The following is a 19349-nucleotide window of genomic DNA, read 5'->3' as shown; positions in this document are numbered from 1 at the left end:
TGAAATGCTTGTGCTTCTAGTTCCGACAGTGCAGCAATATCTAACATGTAATCTAACAATTCCCCAACAACTACCTCATACACACAAATCTAAGTAAAGGAATGGAATAAGATAAATATATGGATGAGCAATGACAGAGCGGCATAGGCAAGATGCAATAAAATACAGAATATACATATGAGATGAGTGATGCAATATATTGTGGCATTATTAAAGTGACAAGTGATCCATTTATTAAAGTGGCCAATGCTTTCAAGTCTGTATGTAGGCAGCAGCCTCTCTGTGTTAGTAATGGCTGTTTAACAGTCTGATGGCCTTGAGATCATCTATTTTTCAGTCTCGGTCCCAGCTTTACTGTACTGACCTCGCATTCTGGACGGTAGCGGGGTGAACAAGCAGTGGCTTGGGTGGTTGTTGTCCTTGATGATCTTTTTGGCCATCCTGTGACATAGGGTGCTGTAGGTTTCCTGGAGGGCAGGTAGTTTGCCCCCGGTGATGTGTTGTACAGACCGCACCACCCTTTGGAGAGCCTTGCGGTTTTGGGTGGTGCCGTTGCCGTACCAGGAGGTGATACAGCCCGACAGGATGCTCTCAATTGTGCATCTGTAAAAGTTTGAGAGTTTCAGTTGACAAGACAAATTTCTTCAGCTTCCAGAGGTTGAAGAGGCACTGTTGCGCCTTCTTCACCACACTGTCTGAGTGGGTGGACCATTTCAGTTTGTCCATGATGTGTACGCCGAGGAACTTGAAGCTTACACCTTCTCCACTGCTGTCCCGCCGATGTGGATAGGGGGGTGCTCCCACTGCTGTTTCCTGAAGTCCACAATCATCTCCTTTGTTTTGTTGACGTTGAGTGTGAGGTTATTTTCCTGACACCACACTCCGAGGGCCCTCACCTCCTCCCTGTAGGCCGTCTCGTCGTTTTTGGCAATCAAGCCTACCACTGTAGTGTCGTCCGCAAACTTGATGATTGAGTTGGAGGCGTGCATGGCCACGCAGTCGTGGGTGAACAGGGAGTAGAGGTGGACGCCTCGGACACTGGAGCTGGGGCGGTCCTTTCATAGTGGAACGAGGAGGACAAGAAACTGCACCCATGCGCCTTTCTCTCCAAGCGGTTCTCGCCAGCGGAAGGCAACTACGATGTAGGCAACCGGGAGCTCTTGGCAGTTAAGTGGGCCCTTGAGGGGTGGAGACACTGGTTGGAACCACTGCTTCATCTTCTGGTCTCTTCTCTGCACCTGGGTCCAACTTCACCACGTCACAGTTATAGCATCTCTCAATCCCTTCTCTTAACATGTATGGCCCCAAAACATAATCAAGCAGCTGACCAATTACACAAGACTTTAGTTCTAAATTAACTGAGATTAATCAACAACTGGGTACATTTCTTTATTTCTAAAGTGAAACTATCCTCCGCATTGGAGTATCGCTACAAGTACAAGTTTAACCAGTATTTCAGTTGTTTTACCGTCCCATGAAGAAGTGTGGCAGGCCTGTGAGGAAGGATCCTACAGCCATGAGGAAACAGTCCATAGCAATGAGCCTGGGCCGGTGCAGCTTCGCCCCAAAATGGCTGACCACAGCCAGGAACAGCAGGTTACCTGCAAGAAACCACAACACTACAGTAGTCAGGAATCGCAAATTATAAACACTGGGTTTTTTTAACAAAAAATGGCATATCAGTTTGGATACTAGGCGGCAACAACATAGCATCAAATAAAACAATGTTAGGGGTTAGACAGTAGAGTCATGGACAAATGCCAGTCAATCAATTAATAGGAACAACTATAAAACTGGACACTATTGAGAGCAGACTCTGATTGAACCACAAAACAAAATGGATCATACTGTAGTCTGTATCTGGTTTTTACTACATGAATTCTCAAGCAACTCAATGTTATTGTTGATACCCATCTCAAAGCTGCAGTCTATGAGTCCGATGAGAGAGCTGGAAAGGTCAAAGTGTCTCTCTGAGTGATGGCACTCTTCATGTAGGTCCCTGACAGAGCTTTGGTGAAGGAGGCGAACCACAGGGCCACGATGAACTGCTGACAAACACAAGAGAGAGAACATTAGTGTGTGTTTGTCCATGTGTATGCGCATGCGTGGATGCAAGTGCAGACAGAGCGCATGTGTAGCTGAGGTGGCCTGCAATAGTAAAAAGAACGGACACAAGTTTACGTCTGCAAAGTTCTGGCGCTTTCTTTATTCTGAAGAATGTTTTTTTCCCTCTTGTTCAATTGTCTATTTTCTTGTTAGTACTTTGAAAATATTCACATCAAACAAGTGTACACTTTAAATTACACAACATAAATGCACTTTACCTAAAGCAGAATTCAAAAATGTTCCACAAATAACCCCGTCTTAGTGTATGGTTTCACATGAAAACCACAATGTATTTCACATTCATACAATAGAAACAACTATATATGAAAACATAAATAACTGAATGTTTTTCTATATACCGCCACCTCTATAGAAAAGAGACAACAATACATTCAGCTTTAAGATAATGGCACCTCCAGAAAATCGTCTCTCTCTCACTGTATGCACTAAAAGTCCACCAGACTGAGCATGCTCGGCCAGTTTACCAGCTAGTGAGCACAGTTTTACACAAAACCAATAACATGTAAAAACCAACTCAGAAATCCCTAACAAATGGACACAAAATCCAGTACAAGTAAGCTACTCAGTAAACATAGTCTCTGTGACTCGTAAATCGTTTTTTACCTCAGCTAGCATCAAGCTAACATATACACTCACTGTAATGTAAATCACGTTCTTCTCTCACTCAGTTCGACACAAAGCCAAAACAAAACCTTTCCTAACGTGATAATATCTTGACAAAGTTGTTAAATAGCATGTTATTACATATTGTGTATATATTTGAACGTTTGGAAGCTCTGTTACATACCTGTAATAGTAAAAAGAACAGACGCAGTTTACCTCAGTGAAGTTCTGATCATTATTTTGCAGAATGGTGAGCGCTTGGCCAGAACTTAATGTTTCTCCTGCTACAACAGTGCAACAGCGCCATCTATTGGCCTGATGGACGGCTAACGCTAATGTATGTAGAAAATACAATTTAGATTAATTAAGACAAAAACATAAACAAATTGGGGGGGGGGGGGGGGGGGTATAATAAATAATAAATGTACCACTAGCCACTTTAAACAATGCCACTTAATATAATGTTTACATACCCTACATTACTCATCTCATATGTATATGTATATACTGTACTCTATATCATCTACTGCATCTTGCCATCTTTATGTAATACATGTATCACTAGCCACTTTAAACTATGCCACTTTATGTTTACATACCCTACATTACTCATCTCATATGTATATACTGTACTCTATACCATCTACTGCATCTTGCCTATGCCGTTCTGTACCATCACTCATTCATATATCTTTATGTACATATTCTTTATCCCTTTACACTTGTGTGTATAAGGTAGTAGTTGTGGAATTGTTAGGTTAGATTACTTGTTGGTTATTACTGCATTGTCGGAACTAGAAGCACAAGCATCTCGCTACACTCGCATTAACATCTGCTAACCATGTGTATGTGACAATTTTTTTTTGATTTGATTTGATTTGCTTTGATAAATGGGTGTATGTTTTTAGTGATTTTATTTTCAACCCATTACACATGCACAATCGTACATGTGCATTTTAAAGCATTAAGAACCTTGAGTGTGGAACTGCAGGGCGTTTGGTGGCCTGCTTGTCAGGGACACACAGTTCCTGATGGCTGGTCAGCTTCGCTCTGTCCTCTGCTGAATCACCCATCCTATTCAGTCAGATACGCAAAAAAACGCATAAATTTCACACACGTTAAGTGTTCCAAAAACATGTTTTCATGTAATCTTATGTGAAGATAATGTGATAACATGTAAAGCAACATGTGATTACATTAAACTACAAATGTGAAAATGTGATCACGTTGTGTTCCAAAACATCTTTTCACATAAAATGTAAGTTGAAATCATGAGGTTTTTCTGTAAGGGCAGGAATATAAGATGCATTTTGATGTTTTGTTTGATGTTACATGATCTTGAAAGTGCAATGTTCTTTGAGGTTCTTCCATGTTCCTTTCCATGTATTTTCCATTTTACTTTCCCTCAGTCCTTTTCACTTTCCTTGGCAAAATCATATCAAATGTATTTATATAGCCCTTCTTACATCAGTTGATATCTCAAAGTGCAGTACAGAAACCCAGCCTAAAACCCCAAACAGCAGGAAAAACTCCCTAGAAAGGCCAAGCCTAGGAAGAAACATAGAGAGGAACCAGGCTATGAGGGGTGGCCAATCATCTTCTGGCTGTGCCGGGTGGAGATTATAACACAACATGGCCAAGATGTTCATAAATGACCAGCATGGTCAAATAATAATAATCACAGTAGTTGTCGAGGGTGCAACATGTCAGCACCTCAGGAGTAAATGTCAGTTGGCTTTTCATAGCCGATCATTGAGAGTATAGAGTATATCTAGAGTATATCTACCGCTCCTGCTGTCTCTAGGGAGTTGAAAACAGCAGGTCTGGGACAGGTAGCACATCCGGTGAACAGGTCAGAGTTCCATAGCCGCAGGAAGAACAGTTGAAACTGGAGCAGCAGCATGGCCAGGTGGACTGGGGACAGCAAGGAGTCATCATGCCAGGTAGTCCTGAGGCATGGTCCTAGGGCTCAGGTCCCCCGAGAGAGAAAGAAAGAGAGAAAGAGAGAATTAGAGAGAGCATACTTAAATTCACACAGGACACTGGAGAAATACTCCAGATATAACAGACTGACCCTAGCCCCCCGACACATAAACTACTGCAGCATAAATACTGGAGGCTGAGAAGGAGGGGTCAGGAGACACTGTGGCCCCATCCGATGATACCCCCGGACAGGGCCAAACAGGCAGGATATAACCCCACCCACTTTGCCAAAGCACAGCCCCCACACCACTAGAGGGATATCTTCAACCACCAACTTACCATCCTGAGACAAGGCCGAGTATAGCCCACAAAGATCTCTGCCACAGCACAACCCAAGGGGGGGCGCCAACCCAGACAGGGAGATCACGTCAGTGACTCAACCGACTCAAGTGACGCACCCCTCCTAGGGACGGCATGGAAGAGCACCAGTAAGCCAGTGACTCAGCCCCTGTAATAGGGTTAGAGGCATAGAATCCCAGTGGAGAGAGGGGAACCGGCCTGGCAGAGACAGCAAGGGCGGTTCGTTGCTCCAGAGCCTTTCCGTTCACCTTCACACTCCTGAGCCAGACTACACTCAATCATAGGACCCACTGAAGAATCAAGACTTAAAGGTTGAGACCGAGTCTGCGTCTCTCACATGAGTAGGGAGACTATTCCATAAAAATGGAGCTCTATAGGAGAAAGCCCTGCCTCCAGCTGTTTGCTTAGAAATTCTAGGGACAATTAGGAAGCCTGCGTCTTGTGACCGTAGCGTACGTGTAGGTATGTACGGCAGGACCAAATCAGAAAGATAGGTAGGAGCAAGCCCATGTAATGCTTTGTAGGTTAGCAGTAAAACTTTGAAATCAGCCCTTGCCTTAACAGGAAGCCAGTGTAGGGAGGCTAGCACTGGAGTAATATGATCAAATTTTGGGGTTCTAGTCAGGATTCTAGCAGCCGCATTTAGCACTAACTGAGGTTTATTTAGTGCTTTATCCGGGTAGCTGAAAAGTAGAGCATTGCAGTAGTCTAACCTAGAAGTAACAAAAGCATGGATACATTTTTCTGCGTCATTTTTGGACAGAAATTTTCAGATTTTTGCAATGTTCCGTAGATGGAAAAAAGCTGTCCTTGAAACAGTCTTGATATGTTCGTCAAAAGAGAGATCAGGGTCCAGAGTAGGTCCTTCAGTTTTATTTGAGACGACTGTACAACCATCAAGATTCATTGTCAGATTCAACAGAAGATCTCTTTGTTTCTTGGGACCTAGAACAAGCATCTCTGTTTTGTCCGAGTTTAAAAGTAGAAAGTTTGCAGCCATCCACTTCCTTCTGTCTGAAACACAGGCTTCCAGCGAGGGCAATTTTGGGGCTTCACCATGTTTCATTGAAATGTACAGCTGTGTGTCATCCGCATAGCAGTGAAAGTTAACATTATGTTTTCGAATGACATCCCCAAGAGGTAAAATATATAGTGAAAATAATAGTGGTCCTAAAACGGAACCTTGAGGAACACCGAAATTTACAGTTGATTTGTCAGAGGACATACCATTCACAGAGTCAAACTGATATCTTTCCGACAGATAAGATCTAAACCAGGCCAGAACTTGTCCGTGTAGACCAATTTGGGTTTCCAATCTCTCCAAAAGAATGTGGTGATCGATGGTATCCAAAGCAGCAGTAAGGTCTAGGAGCACGAGGACATATGCAGAGCCTCGGTCTAACGCTATTAAAAGGTAATTTACTACCTTCACAAGTGTAGTCTCAGTGCTATGATGGGGTCAAAAACCAGGCTGAAGCATTTCGTATACATTGTTTGTCTTCAGGAAGGCAGTGAGTTGCTGCACAACAGCTTTTTCAAGAAAATTTGAGAGGAATGGAAGATTCGATATAGGCCGATAGTTTTTTATATTTTCTGGGTCAAGGTTTGGCTTTTTCAAGGGAGGCTTTATTACTGCCACTTTTAGTGAGTTTGGTACACATCTGGTGGATAGAGAGCCGTTTATTATGTTCAACATAGGAGGGCCAAGCACAGGAAGCAGCTCTTTCAGTAGTTTAGTTGGAATAGGGTCCAGTATGCAGCTTGAGGGTTGAGAAGCCATGATTATTTTCATCATTGTGTCAAGAGATATAGTACTAAAACACTTGAGTGTCTCCCTTGATCCTAGGTCTTGGCAGAGTTGTGTAGACTCAGGACAACTGAGCTTTGGAGGAATACGCAGATTTAAAGAGGAGTCCGTAATTTGCTTTTTAATGATCATGATCTTTTCCTCAAAGAAGTTCATGAATTTATTACTGCTGAAGTGAAAGCCATCCTCTCTTGGGGAATGATGCGTTTTAGTTAGCTTTGCGACAGTATCAAAAATACATTTTGGATTGTTCTTATTTTCCTCAATTAGGTTGGAAAAATAGGATGATCGAGCAGCAGTGAGGGCTCTTCGATACTGCACGGTACTGTCTTTCCGAGCTAGTCGGAAGACTTCCAGTTTGGTGTGGCGCCATTTCCGTTCCAATTTTCTGGAAGCTTGCTTCAGAGCTCGGGTATTTTCTGTATACCAGGGAGCTAGTTTCTTATGACAAATGTTTTTAGTTTTTAGGGGTGCAACTGCATCTAGGGTATTGCGCAAGGTCAAATTGAGTTCCTCAGTTAGGTGGTTAACTGATTTTTATCCACGTCCTTGGGTAGGCAGAGGGTGTCTGGAAGGGCATCAAGGAATCTTTGGGTTGTCTGAGAATTTATAGCACAACTTTGATGCTCCTTGCTCCTATTTTTTGCGATTGCAAATGTAATAAAATGGTGGTCCGATAGTCCAGGATTATGAGGAAAAATATTAAGATCCACAACATTTATTCCATGGGACAAAACTAGGTCCAGAGTATGACTGTGGCAGTGAGTAGGTGCGGAGACATGTTGGACAAAACCCACTGAGTCGATGATGGCTCCGAAAGCCTTTTGGAGTGGGTCTGTGGACTTTTCCATGTGAATATTAAAGTCACCAAAAATTTGAATATTATCTGCTATGACTACAAGGTGGGATAGGAATTCAGGAAAGTCAGTGAGGAACGCTGTATATGGTCCAGGAGACCTGTAAATTGTAGCTATGAAAAGTGATTGAGTAGGCTGCATAGATTTCATGACTAGAAGCTCAAAAGACGAAAACATATTTTTTGTTTTGTAAATTGAAATTTCCTATCTTAAATGTTAGCAACACCTCCGCCTTTGCGGGATGCGCAGGGGATATGGTCACTAGTGTAACCAGGAGGTGAGGCCTCATTTAACACAGTAAATACATCAGGTTTAAGCCATGTTTCAGTCAGGCCAATCACATGAAGACTATGATCAGTGATTAGTTCATTGACTATAACTGCCTTGGAAGTGAGGGATCTAACATTAAGTAGCCCTATTTTGAGATGTGAGGTATCACAATCTTTTTCAATAACGGCAGGGATGGAGGATGTCTTTATTCTAGTGAGATTGCTAAGGCGAACACCGCCATGTTTAGTTTTGCCCAACCTAGGTCGAGGCACAGACACAGTCTCAATGGGGATAGCTGAGCTGACTACACTGACTGTGCTAGTGGCAGACTCCACTAAGCCGGCAGGCTGGCTAACAGCCTGCTGCCTGGCCTGCACCCTATTTCATTGTGGAGCTAAGGGAGTTAGAGCCCTCTCTATGTTCGTAGATAAGATGAGAGCACCCCTCCAGCTAGGATGGAGTCCGTCACTCCTCAACAGGCCAGGCTTGGTCCTGTTTGTGTGTGAGTCCCAGAAAGAGGGCCAATTACCTACAAATTCTATCTTTTGGGAGGGGCAGAAAACAGTTTTCAACCAGCGATTTGAGTTGTGAGACTGCTGGCTGTAGAGCTCATCACTCCCCCTAACTGGGAGGGGGCCAGAGACAATTAGTCGATGCCGCACATCTTTCTAGCTGATTTACACGCTGAAGCTATGTTGCGCTTGGTGACCTCTGACTCTTTCATCCTAACATCGTTGGTGCCGACGTGGATAACAATATCCCTATACTCTCTACACTCGCCAGTTTTAGCTTTAGCCAGCACCATCTTCAGATTAGCCTTAACGTTGGTAGCCCTGCCCCCTGGTTAACAGTGTATGATCGCTGAATGATTCATTTTAAGTCTAATACTACGGGTAATGGAGTCGCCAATGATTAGGGTTTTCAATTTGTCAGAGCTAATGCTGGGAGCCTTCGGCGTCTCAGACCCTGTAACGGGAGGAGTAGAGACCAGAGAAGGCTCGGCCTCAGACTCCGACTCGCTGCTTAATGAGGAGAACCGGTTGAAAGTTTCTGTCGGCTGAATGAGCGACACCGGTTGAGCATTCCTACAGCATTTCCCTCCAGAAGCCATGAGAAAGTTGTCAGGCTGTGGGGCCGAGGGGATTTATACTACTATCTGTACTACTGGTGGCACAGACGTTGTTTCATCCTTTCACACACTGAAAATACCCTTGCCTAACGATTGCGTCTGAAGCTGGGCTTGCAGCACAGCTATCCTCGCCGTAAGGCGATCGTTCTCCTGTATATTATGAGTACAGCGACTGCAATTAGAAGGCATCATGTTAATGTTACTACTTGGCTTCGGCTGTTGGAGGTCTTGACGAACCATGTCCAGATAAAACGTCCGGAGTGAAAAAGTTGAATGAAAAAAAAGTTGCCTGAGGGAAAAACAAAAAATATAAACGGAAATTAAAAAGTAAAAACCGTAAAGTTGTCAGGTAGCAAAGTAAGGTTAGCAACAAAACGCACAGCAGCACGTAAACAAGTCTGCAAGTTGTGAAACTTATTCAGAGCCACCATGAATTGAAAGCAGCATCTGACGGATTTTAAACCATTCAACAATATAATGAAGAGTAGACCCAACTAAACACCCTGGATTCTTTACACACACATTGAAAGGAAAAAATCTCAAATTTGGACTCATCAGACCAAAGGACAGATTTCCACCAGTCTAAGGTCCATTGCTCGTGTTTCTTGGCCCAAGCAAGTCTCTTCTTATTATTGGTGTCCGTCCTTTAGTAGTGGTTTCAATTGAGCAATTCGACCATGAAGGCCTGATTCACGCAGTCTCCTCTGAACAGTGCTTGTTGAAATGTGTGTGTTTCTTGAACTCTGTGAAGCATTTATTTGGGCTCCAATCTGAGGTGCAGTTAACTCTACTGAACTTATCCTCTGCAGCAGAGGTAACTCTGGGTCTTCCTTTCCTGTGGCAGTCCTCATGAGAGCCAGTTTCATCGTAGCGTTTCATGGTTTTTGCGACTGCACTAGAAGAAACTTTCAAAGTTCTTGAAATTTTCCATATTGACTGACCATGTCTTAAGTAACGATGGACTGTTGTTTCTCTTTGCTTATTTGAGCTGTTCTTGGCATAATATGGACTTGGTCTTTTACCAAATAGGGCTATCTTCTGTTAACCATCCCTACCTTCTCACAACACAACCTATTGGCTCAAACGCTTTAAGAAGGAAAGAAATTCCACAAATTAACTTTTAAGAAGGTACACCTGTTAATTGAAATGCATTCCAGGTGACTACCTCAAAAGGTTTGAGAGAATGCCAAGAGTGTGCAAAGCGGTCATCAAGGAAAAGGATGGCTACTTCAAAGAATCTCAAATATAAAATATATTTTGATTTGTTTAACACTTTTTTGCTTACTACATGATTCCAATTGTGCTATTTCATAGTTTTGATATGTTCACTATTATTCTAAAATGTAAAAAGGTGTTAAAAATAAAGAAAAACCCTTAAATGAGTAGGTGTGTCCAGACTTTTGACTGGTACTGTATATATTGTGATATTGCAAATATGGTACAATCCAGGGGTGCAATGCTCTTGGAGACTTACCCAGAAAGACTCACAGCTTTAATCGCTGCCAAAGGTGATTCTAACATGTATTGTGAATAGTTATGTAAATGAGATATTTCTGTATTTCATTTTCAATACATTTGAGAAAAAATGAATAAACATATTTTCACTTTGTCATTATGGGGTATTGTCTGTAGCTGGGTGAGATGATAAAAAACTATAATTTAATCAATTTGAAATTCAGGCTGTAAGAAAACAAAATGAGGAATAAGTTAAGGGGTATGAACACTTTCTGAAGGCACTGTATATCTGCAAGAAAGTGATAAATGATCGACTCTTTGAAAGGGGGTCATATAAACATTGCTTTATTAAAAAAAAAAAAATAGCTATCATGCTATAATCGGCATTGTTTCTCAGACCAAATCTTCATTCTAGTTTAAACAAAGCAATCTGATCATACTCCAGTAAAATACATGCAACAGGGAATGCAAAAAAAAAAGCACATATACATTGTCCAATCAACATCCACACATTGATTTTATTCTTTGGGTCTTTATTCAAACACAAACACACTTGGAATAGTGTCTTGTTGCAGGTTGTGCAATGTTCAAAAGTGTGTGAGAGATTAGCATTAATGTGTGTGTATGTGTGTGGGGTCAAGTTTGGACGGTCGTACCGATGCAAATAGCCAAGATTGTATATTTCAGGACCATGGACAACAGCAATATCGGCATAGCGATATCTGTCATCCAGGCCCACATGACAGTAGACAGCGGCCATCTCATGTGAAGTTGGCACTGGGGAAATTCCATGTAATGAGAAACGAGGCCTAGCAGGCAAAAAGACTGAAGGAGAAGACTCCTACAGGAACTCTATGCTAAACTGTTCTGCCACATTAATTTCAAATGTTACATCTTTCGATTTGTAAATAATAGGGAATACATCTGCAAGTAATTGAAACTGACTATTCAAACTACACTGTACAGCTTTAGTGTGTCTGTGCATCATAGGTACAACTGTAAGCAATTCCGTTCTCAAATGTCTGTTTAATGTGAGAAACAAAATGAAAAACACCCGTTAGACCATTACAATGCGGACTGTCATGTATTTTTACTATTACCAACAAGACAACGAAGTGATACGTGCCATGGAGACTTTCCTAACACCAAAAGTTCCCACACTATTATGCATACAATCCAAGTCATACGTTTATTGTCATTCATACTCTTATTTTTAACCGAATATCTTTGCAAAAGCATTCATTGGGTCAATTCAGATCTCGGAAATATTGGAATAATGTGCTTAAACCTGTTGAGGACAGAGGGCGCTGTTTTCACTTTGGGGGAAAATCGTGCCCAATTTAAACGGCCTCGTACTCAATTCTTGCTCGTACAATATGCATATTATTATTACTATTGGATAGAAAACACTCTCTAGTTTCTAAAACCGTTTGAATTATATCTGTGAGTAAAACAGAACTCCTTTTTCAGCAAACTTCCTGACAGGAAGTGGAAAATCTGAAATCGATGCACTGTTCTAGGGCCTGCCTATTAATGTCCTTGATATTTATTAGAATACATGCACTTCATACGTCTTCCACTAGATGTCGACAGGCAGTGAGAGAAGAAATTGAGTGTGTAACTTGATCTGGGGTCGAATAATAGCTCTCGGCATGACGTGTCACCAGTTTCCTGTTTTCTGGAGAGCGCGGGAAGGGACCTGGATTTGCCGTCTGATAAGCTGTCGTTATGGACGACTAATGTCTCCGGCTTTGATTTTATTTGATACATGTGACAATATCATCGTAAAGTATGTTTTTTCAATATAGTTTTATTAGATTATTGAAATTTATTCGGGACGTTAGGCGTGTTGCGTTGTGTGCCTTTGTTCAGGAAGGAGAGCTTAGCGCCACTTTGCTAGCTTTCCGTGCTAATTGACTGGAGAAGAGGACATTCTAAATCCAAACAACGATTGTTCCCGACAAAAGACCCCTTGTACAACATTCTGATGAAAGATCATCAAAAGTAGGACCCATTTTATGATGCTATTTCATATATCTGTCGAACATGTGAAATAGTCGTTTGCGCCCAGAGTTTGGGCACTCTCTCGCTATACCTAAGCTGGATGTCGTAATGAAGTTATTTTTAGAATTCTAACACGGCGATTGCATTAAGAACTAGTGTATCTATCATTTCCTATACAACATGTATTTTCTAGTAACGTTTATGAATAGTTATTTGGTCAGAATAGTTGGAGTGTCATAAAAATATCCGGACGTTGTGGGAAAAAGATGCTACGTTAGCACAATGTATAACCACTGATTTCAGCTCTAAATATGCACATTTACGAACAAAACATAAGTGTATGTATAACCTGATGTTATAGGACTGTCAACTGATGAAGGTTTATGAAGGTTAGTGAAAATTAATATCTTTTGCTGGTTTATTCCCTATCGCTAACGTGCCTATTGCTATCGCTAACGTGCCTTGATGAATGAATGCGGTAGTGTGGTAGGCTATTGTAGTAAGCTAATATAATGCTATATTGTGTTTTCGCTGTAAAACACTTAAAAAATCGGAAATATTGGCTGGATTCACAAGATGTTTGTCTTTAATTTGCTGTACACCATCGATTTTTCAGAAATGTTTTATGATGAGTATTTAGGTATTTGACGTTGGTGTCTGTAATTACTCTGGCTGCTTCGGTTCTATTTCTGACGGTAGCTGTGATGCATGCAATGTAAAATGTAAAACTACATGCAATGTAAAACTGATTTATACCTCAAATATGCACATTTTTCGAACAAAACATAGATTTATTGTATAACATGTTATAAGACTGTCATCTGATGAAGTTGTTTCTTGGTTAGTTTGGTTGGTTCTTGGTTAGTTAGGTTGGCTTTGTGCATGCTACCTGTGCTGTGAAAAATGTCTGTCCTTTTTTGTATTTGGTGGTGAGCTAACATAAATATATGTGGTGTTTTCGCTGTAAAACATTTTAAAAATCGGACATGTTGACTGGATTCACAAGATGTGTATCTTTCATTTGCTGTATTGGACTTGTTAATGTGTGAAAGTTAAATATTTCAAAAAAATATCTTTTGAATTTCGCGCTCTGCCTTTTCAGTGGAATGTGGGAGGAGTTCCGCTAGCGGAACGCCGGAGCCAGACAGGTTAAGGGGACTGACACTCAAGGTGCACAACAGGATAACACAACAAACACATTTTCAATTGACAATCATTGCTTTAAATGGATGTGGTTGATTGTTTGTATATGCCTATACAAATCTATGTATTTAACTTGTAAACCAAGGTTGGATTAGTAGGTCTAAGCAACATGCACCTGGATAATCGCGTCATGAATCGGGACGGGCTCCTACGTCCTCATAGACACATTATGACATAATAAAGAGCTTAATCTTTCACGAAATAAAGACATAGAAGCATACCCATTTATACAGGTTCTACACATTCCATTTCTCCATGGCAATAGAATGTAAACATTATATTTTGCGCCAAACATCGCCTACAACTCAATTCTAAGTGCAGCATATTGGACGACTCCACAGTCATTGATCATTCGCGACTTTAAGTCATTCCTGTTATCTCTAGAGCATCCCGTATATCTATAGCGTTGCATTTCTTCCCCATCTTACCATGGATAGGGTTTTGTGCATTCCGGAGTTCACTTATGGTCCCACAAAGGTAATCTTTGGACAAATTCATTTTAGCATACTGTAAATGCCTGTGCATAATGTGCATAACAAAGCATCATTATTTTCATTATCTTCAAAGGAATTCTGTAGAAGCAGCCTTTATTTCCAGACTCTGCAGGCCTGCTGGGAGGAAACATATTACAATAAACAGGTAAGATTCATCCCACAAAAACATAAACAACAGAAAGACAGTTTAGAGAAGTTGGTCATAAGAGTTCTTAATATCACTTGCAAATTGTGACGCATGAGCAGTTGTGAAATGTTGCGAGAGGCCCTTCTGAAAGCACATGATATGGTATTTCGTGGCACGGTCTCACACCTTACCTCATCTTGCAGAAGAAGCTCATGGTCCACTATCTGCTGCTCCAGAGTCAAGGCCAGGTCCCGCCCCATGTCACCACGGAGCACATGAGCAACTGGCTGGTGTCTCAGAGCAAAAAATCCCTTAGGGAGAGGTGAGTACCACGTCAGCACTCACCTTCACTGCCATTCCCTGCCACCAGCAGCACTCCAGGAGGTGTGGGTAAAATAAACAACAGAAAAATCAGAAGCCAGGAAAGTTGAATTGCTCTGTGTTTTATTTGAAGGGTGTGGAAGGAAACCCTGGAGGAGGGAAACGACCTCGCTCGGCTGGTAAGAGAATGAGAGTTAGAGACATACTACAAGTCAGTGAGCTCTTTACTAGCCTTTCAACAACGAGTTAGCACAGCAGAATAGATATGTTGTGAAATTACACTAAAGGGACTTCCTGTTTCATACTGCAGGCCTGGGAAGTAAACACTTGCCTAAAAATGATGGACATAGAGCACGAGGCTTTCTGCAAGCTCCGCCGCTCCATGCACTCCACCTCGCCAGCTGACATGTGAGTTCCATGTACTGCCCTGCATATGACTTGATCCATTTATCTACACATCTAGAACTACGCAGAAGCAGACTAAGACAGTGTTCTCTGTGAGCACATTGCACATCGTTTAGCTTAGTCTTCTCCTTTTTGTTGATTTCAGCGATCCTAAAGTCCACAGCATCGTGGAGAGAGCTGTGAGGAGCATTCTGGGCGAGCAGTCCAATGAGCCCCGTAGCAACCTGCTCAGCCCATCTCAGGTGGTGGTGGAGGTGGTGCCCAGGCTTCTCCTGGCCCTGTGGCTTAAGCCTGAGGAAGGCCATTCAGAGCACCCAATCCTAATAAGCGGGATGGCCGTGGGTATGGTGGCGGCCGTAGAGGAGAAGCTCTCCTGCATGCTAAAGGACCCTTCCCCTCACATCCCTTTCTCCCGGGCTGCTGCTTTTGACTCTGTGCGGTCGATCCTCGGGAGAATCAGTCAGTCCTTCTCCACGGATGACCTCCAGAGCCCTTTTTATATGAGCTCGGTCTGTGCCTTTGTGGCGGACGAGGTGCAGAGCTGCTTCCAGCCCTCTGCAACCACCCTACCAGTCCCCCCTGTCCTCACGGTGGCCGTCTCCACCACATTACCAGCTGACATCCAAGCAGGTGAGTAGCAATGATAGAGAGCACTCTGACAGATGCCTGTTGTGATGACATCTTGGTGCCTTGTAGTAGAGCTCATCAGGATTGTTGTTGACACCCATAACACAGACCAGGCTTCATCCCACCTGGAGGTTGTGGACACCACCGTTAACACAGAGGCAGACCAGGCTTCTTCCCACCTGGAGGTTATGAACATCACCCCTAACACAGAGGCAGACCAGGCTTCTTCTCACCTGGAGGTTGTGGACATCACCCCTAAGACAGAGGCAGACCCGGCTTCTTCCCACTTGGAGGTTGTGTACATCACCCCAAAGACAGAGGCAGACCCGGCTTGTTCCCACCTGGAGGTTGTGGACATCACCCCAAAGACAGAGGCAGACCCGGCTTGTTCCCACCTGGAGGTTGTGGACATCACCCCAAAAACAGAGGCAGACCCGGCTTGTTCCCACCTGGAGGTTGTGGACATCACCACTAACACAGAGGCAGACCCGGCTTCTTCCCACCTGGAGGTTGTGGACATCACCCCTAATACAGAGGCAGAGCCCATCTCTTCCCTCTTGGAGGTTGTGGACGTCACACCTGAAGAAAGGACTCTCACGATGGCCGTCTTCGCCACTCTGCCAGCTGACATCCAAGCAGGTGAGTAACACTTAGAGAGCACTCTGACAGGTGCCGTTTGTCATGAAATCTTAGCAGAACCTTTCAACTGGCCAGTGTTTATAACCTACGGTTTGCATTTGTTTACATTCTGTTCCTCTTTTTTCCCTTTCCAGAGGATGTTGCTGTGGTCATCCCGGATGTCACCCCACACGTCACCAAGGACGTCACACAGGATGTTCCATGCAGAGCTAGGAAAAGGGCAGTCCGGCGATTATTTTGCAGGCTTTGGAAGGCAGTGTGCTGCTGCGCCTGCCACAAGGAAGAGGAGGAACAATATTAATTATTCATCAGACCTTCAGAAATGGGATTGAACCATAGACCATTAAATTATTTGCATTATGATTGGATTCAATTCTGCTTTTCTTCTGTTTACTACTTAATATCAGAACATTTCTATAAACTTTCATTTTGCAAGTGTGGAGTAGGTTGTGTAAATAAGTGGGAAACATCCCAATTTTAATGCTTTTAAAAATGTACTTTGTACATTTAAGAAAAATGTATTATTTGACAACAAAAAAACAGAGGGCGCTCAACCAACGTTGAGTTGAGGTGCAACCAAAAATTTGAATCATCATAGAAAAGGAAAAACCGCAGCTCTTTCTCACTATTAAAAAAAAGCATTGTTTTATTCAGGCAAGGTTAAAAGATTAACGTTTCGGCCTAGTTTATGACCATATGCAAGTTGTGTTTGCCCAGTAAAAAGGTGACCCAGATTCACCCTGGTTCTTGAGGGTTGAAGACAGTGAAGAATGATCATTAAGTAAATGGGACTTTTCAATTCTTGAATAAAATTCTTTAATGAACATGAATTTAAATACAATTGACTTGAGGATCAGAGCAGGCAGGCTGACTGGCTAGCCCTGAAGGCCCTCTGCCTCTACCTCTGTGTGGTTCATCTCAACCAAGAGGTTGTGTGGGTTGTCTGTCTTTCTGTGGGTGTGAATCACTATGACCTCTCCCTCTGCCTGCCATTTGGCTGATCAGAAGTCTTCTGCTCTTTCTTGCTCACATGAACAGGAGGAATGGCCTCTGGGGTAACCTCCTCCTCTATCTAACGCCTCTTCCACCTCCTCTTTCTGACTGTGTTCGACTGAGGTCACTCGTTCTCTCTCCCTGGGTGTTGGATAGTTCCTCCTCCTCTGTGTCTTTGTGAGTTTGGAGGGAGTTATCCTGTTCCGGCTCCCTCTAAGGGTGTGCACTCTCTTTCGTTGTGTTGAGGGGTTCAGTGGTTTTGGAGGGAGTCTGAAGTTCGATCTCTAGCGATGAGTGTGGGGGCTGTCCCGTGGTGCTGTCCCCCTCCCTCCTAAGGAGGAGCCACTGAGACATGTGATGAGACCAAGCAAGATCACTCTGCAAGGACAGGATAGGACACATCACAACACTGCTGCTCATTCATATTCAAACACACCTCAGAGTACGGACACAAACATGGACGCCAACCTCCCAACACACACAATGAACTTACCTGTACATATCAGAATCATACATTCGACAGCCACCACTTCCCCCACATGTATTGATCCCCCACTTCAAACATGTTGAGTCAATTCCAGATGCTGGAATGGTGCTGGAATGCAGGTGAAGTAGGGCCTAGTATGTAATGATGTGATACCATGTGCACCCCATATCCTGTGTTTGTGTTGATGTTTTTTGAATTTTATTGAACTTTTATTTAAACAGGGAGTCACATTGAGATTAAACATCTATTTTACAAGAGTGCCCTGTAAAAGTTGAAGTCATATTGAACAACTACCAGCGAGAACCTTCTCTACATAGGAATTGCATACCATATTTTTTCCATACATCAAAATAATACTTTATCGTCAATCAGCAATTACTTACCTAGATAAGGCCTCAACAAGGCCCCAATTAATGGTTGAAAATAACTTATGTCAGTGCCAATGAGTTACACTGAGTGTATAAAACATTAAGAACACCTGCTCTTTCCATGACATATGCTGACCAGGTGAATCCAGGTTAAAGCTATAATCCCGTATGGATGTCACTAGTTAAATCCACTTAAATCAGTGTAGATAAAGAGGAGGAGAAAGGTTAAAAAATATATTGTAAGGCTTGAGACAATTGAGACATGGATTGTGTATGTGTGCCATTCAGAGGGTGAATGGGCAAGACAGAATATTTACGTGCCTTTCAATGGGGCATGGTAGTAGGTGCCAGGGGTACCAGTTTGTGTCAAGAACTGCAACGCTGCTGGGTTTTTTACGCTCAACAGTTCTCTGTGTGTATCAAGAATGGTCCACCACTCAAAAGACATACAGCCAACTTGACACAACTGTGGGAAGCATTGGAGTCAACATGGCCCAGCATCCCTGTGAACGTTTGTACACTCAATACATTAATAGCCACAGTGTCAGATCTCCCCAAGGAGATGTGGGTGTGGAGTCAGGTGCAGGAAAAACAAGTTCCAAAGAAAAGGGCGTTTTATTCAACTAGCTCAAAAAACAACAGGAACACCGGACTACAGCAATAGCCACAAAAACCCCACTCAGACACAGTCTAGGGAAAAACACCTGTAAAACATGAGCTAATAAAAACAAAACCCAAACTCACTGACAGTTCAAACGACAACAATCCCGCACAAAACCCCAAAGGAAATGTCGAATTAAATACCCCCCGTAATTAACCAAAATGAAAACAGGTGAAACACAAAACAGACATAACCAAAAGAAAAGGAAAAAGTATCGGTGGCAGCTAGTAGACCAGCGACGACGACCGCCGAGCGCCGCCCGAACAGGGAGAGGAGCCACCTTCGGTGGAAGTCGTGACACACAGTGACAAAACAGCCAGGATTCCTGGCTCAGTAACAACCATACTGTATATTCCCATAAGAGGGAGCCTCGGCACAAGCCCATTTGTGTTTTGGTCTAACTCTCCCTCATATTCCACTGATCAAAACTTTTGTTTTTATCAACCCACCAACCAACCAACCCACCAACCAACCAACCAATCAGATGTC

At 42.8% G+C, this 19349-nt stretch overlaps 2 protein-coding genes across 3 annotated transcripts; one reads left to right on the top strand and one right to left on the bottom strand.

The window, feature by feature from the left end:
- Positions 1 to 962: 962 nt before the first annotated feature.
- LOC120057826 (solute carrier organic anion transporter family member 1B2-like) lies at positions 963 to 2970 on the bottom strand. Of its 2 annotated transcripts, none has more exons than XR_005477966.1 (4): positions 2915 to 2970; positions 1911 to 2048; positions 1469 to 1601; positions 963 to 1238 (listed from the first exon to the last, which is right to left on the bottom strand). XR_005477966.1 is itself a non-coding variant. In XM_039006288.1 (4 exons), exons 2-4 carry the CDS (start codon positions 1912 to 1914, stop codon positions 1059 to 1061), a joined length of 327 nt encoding a protein of 108 aa, XP_038862216.1. In that variant the 5' UTR covers positions 1915 to 2048; positions 2915 to 2970; the 3' UTR covers positions 963 to 1058. The 2 variants fall into 2 exon arrangements, 1 of the variants encoding a protein (XP_038862216.1); XM_039006288.1 differs by having other exon boundaries at positions 963 to 1248.
- Positions 2971 to 14524: 11554 nt separating this feature from the next.
- On the top strand, positions 14525 to 17175 carry LOC120057732. Its single transcript, XM_039006212.1, has 6 exons — positions 14525 to 14681; positions 14814 to 14859; positions 14991 to 15088; positions 15231 to 15715; positions 15782 to 16351; positions 16486 to 17175. The coding sequence occupies exons 1-6, from the start codon at positions 14572 to 14574 to the stop codon at positions 16650 to 16652; spliced, it is 1476 nt and encodes a 491-aa protein (XP_038862140.1). The 5' UTR covers positions 14525 to 14571; the 3' UTR covers positions 16653 to 17175.
- Positions 17176 to 19349: the final 2174 nt, after the last annotated feature.

This window comes from Salvelinus namaycush, chromosome 13 (genome assembly GCF_016432855.1).
Source record: "Salvelinus namaycush isolate Seneca chromosome 13, SaNama_1.0, whole genome shotgun sequence".
Classification (NCBI taxonomy): domain Eukaryota; kingdom Metazoa; phylum Chordata; class Actinopteri; order Salmoniformes; family Salmonidae; genus Salvelinus; species Salvelinus namaycush.
This window is presented reverse-complemented; position numbering and strand designations above follow the sequence as displayed.

Coding starts and splice junctions, on each gene's coding strand:
- LOC120057826 (XM_039006288.1), bottom strand. Junction 1,249..1,468: donor CCACACTTCTTCATGGGACG/GTAAAACAACTG, acceptor GACGTGGTGAAG/TTGGACCCAGGTGCAGAGAA.
- LOC120057732 (XM_039006212.1), top strand. CDS start 14,572: ATGGTCCACTATCTGCTGCTCCAGAGTCAAGGCCAGGTCCCGCCCCAT. Junction 14,682..14,813: donor AAAAAATCCCTTAGGGAGAG/GTGAGTACCACG, acceptor TTTTATTTGAAG/GGTGTGGAAGGAAACCCTGG. Junction 14,860..14,990: donor GAAACGACCTCGCTCGGCTG/GTAAGAGAATGA, acceptor TTCATACTGCAG/GCCTGGGAAGTAAACACTTG.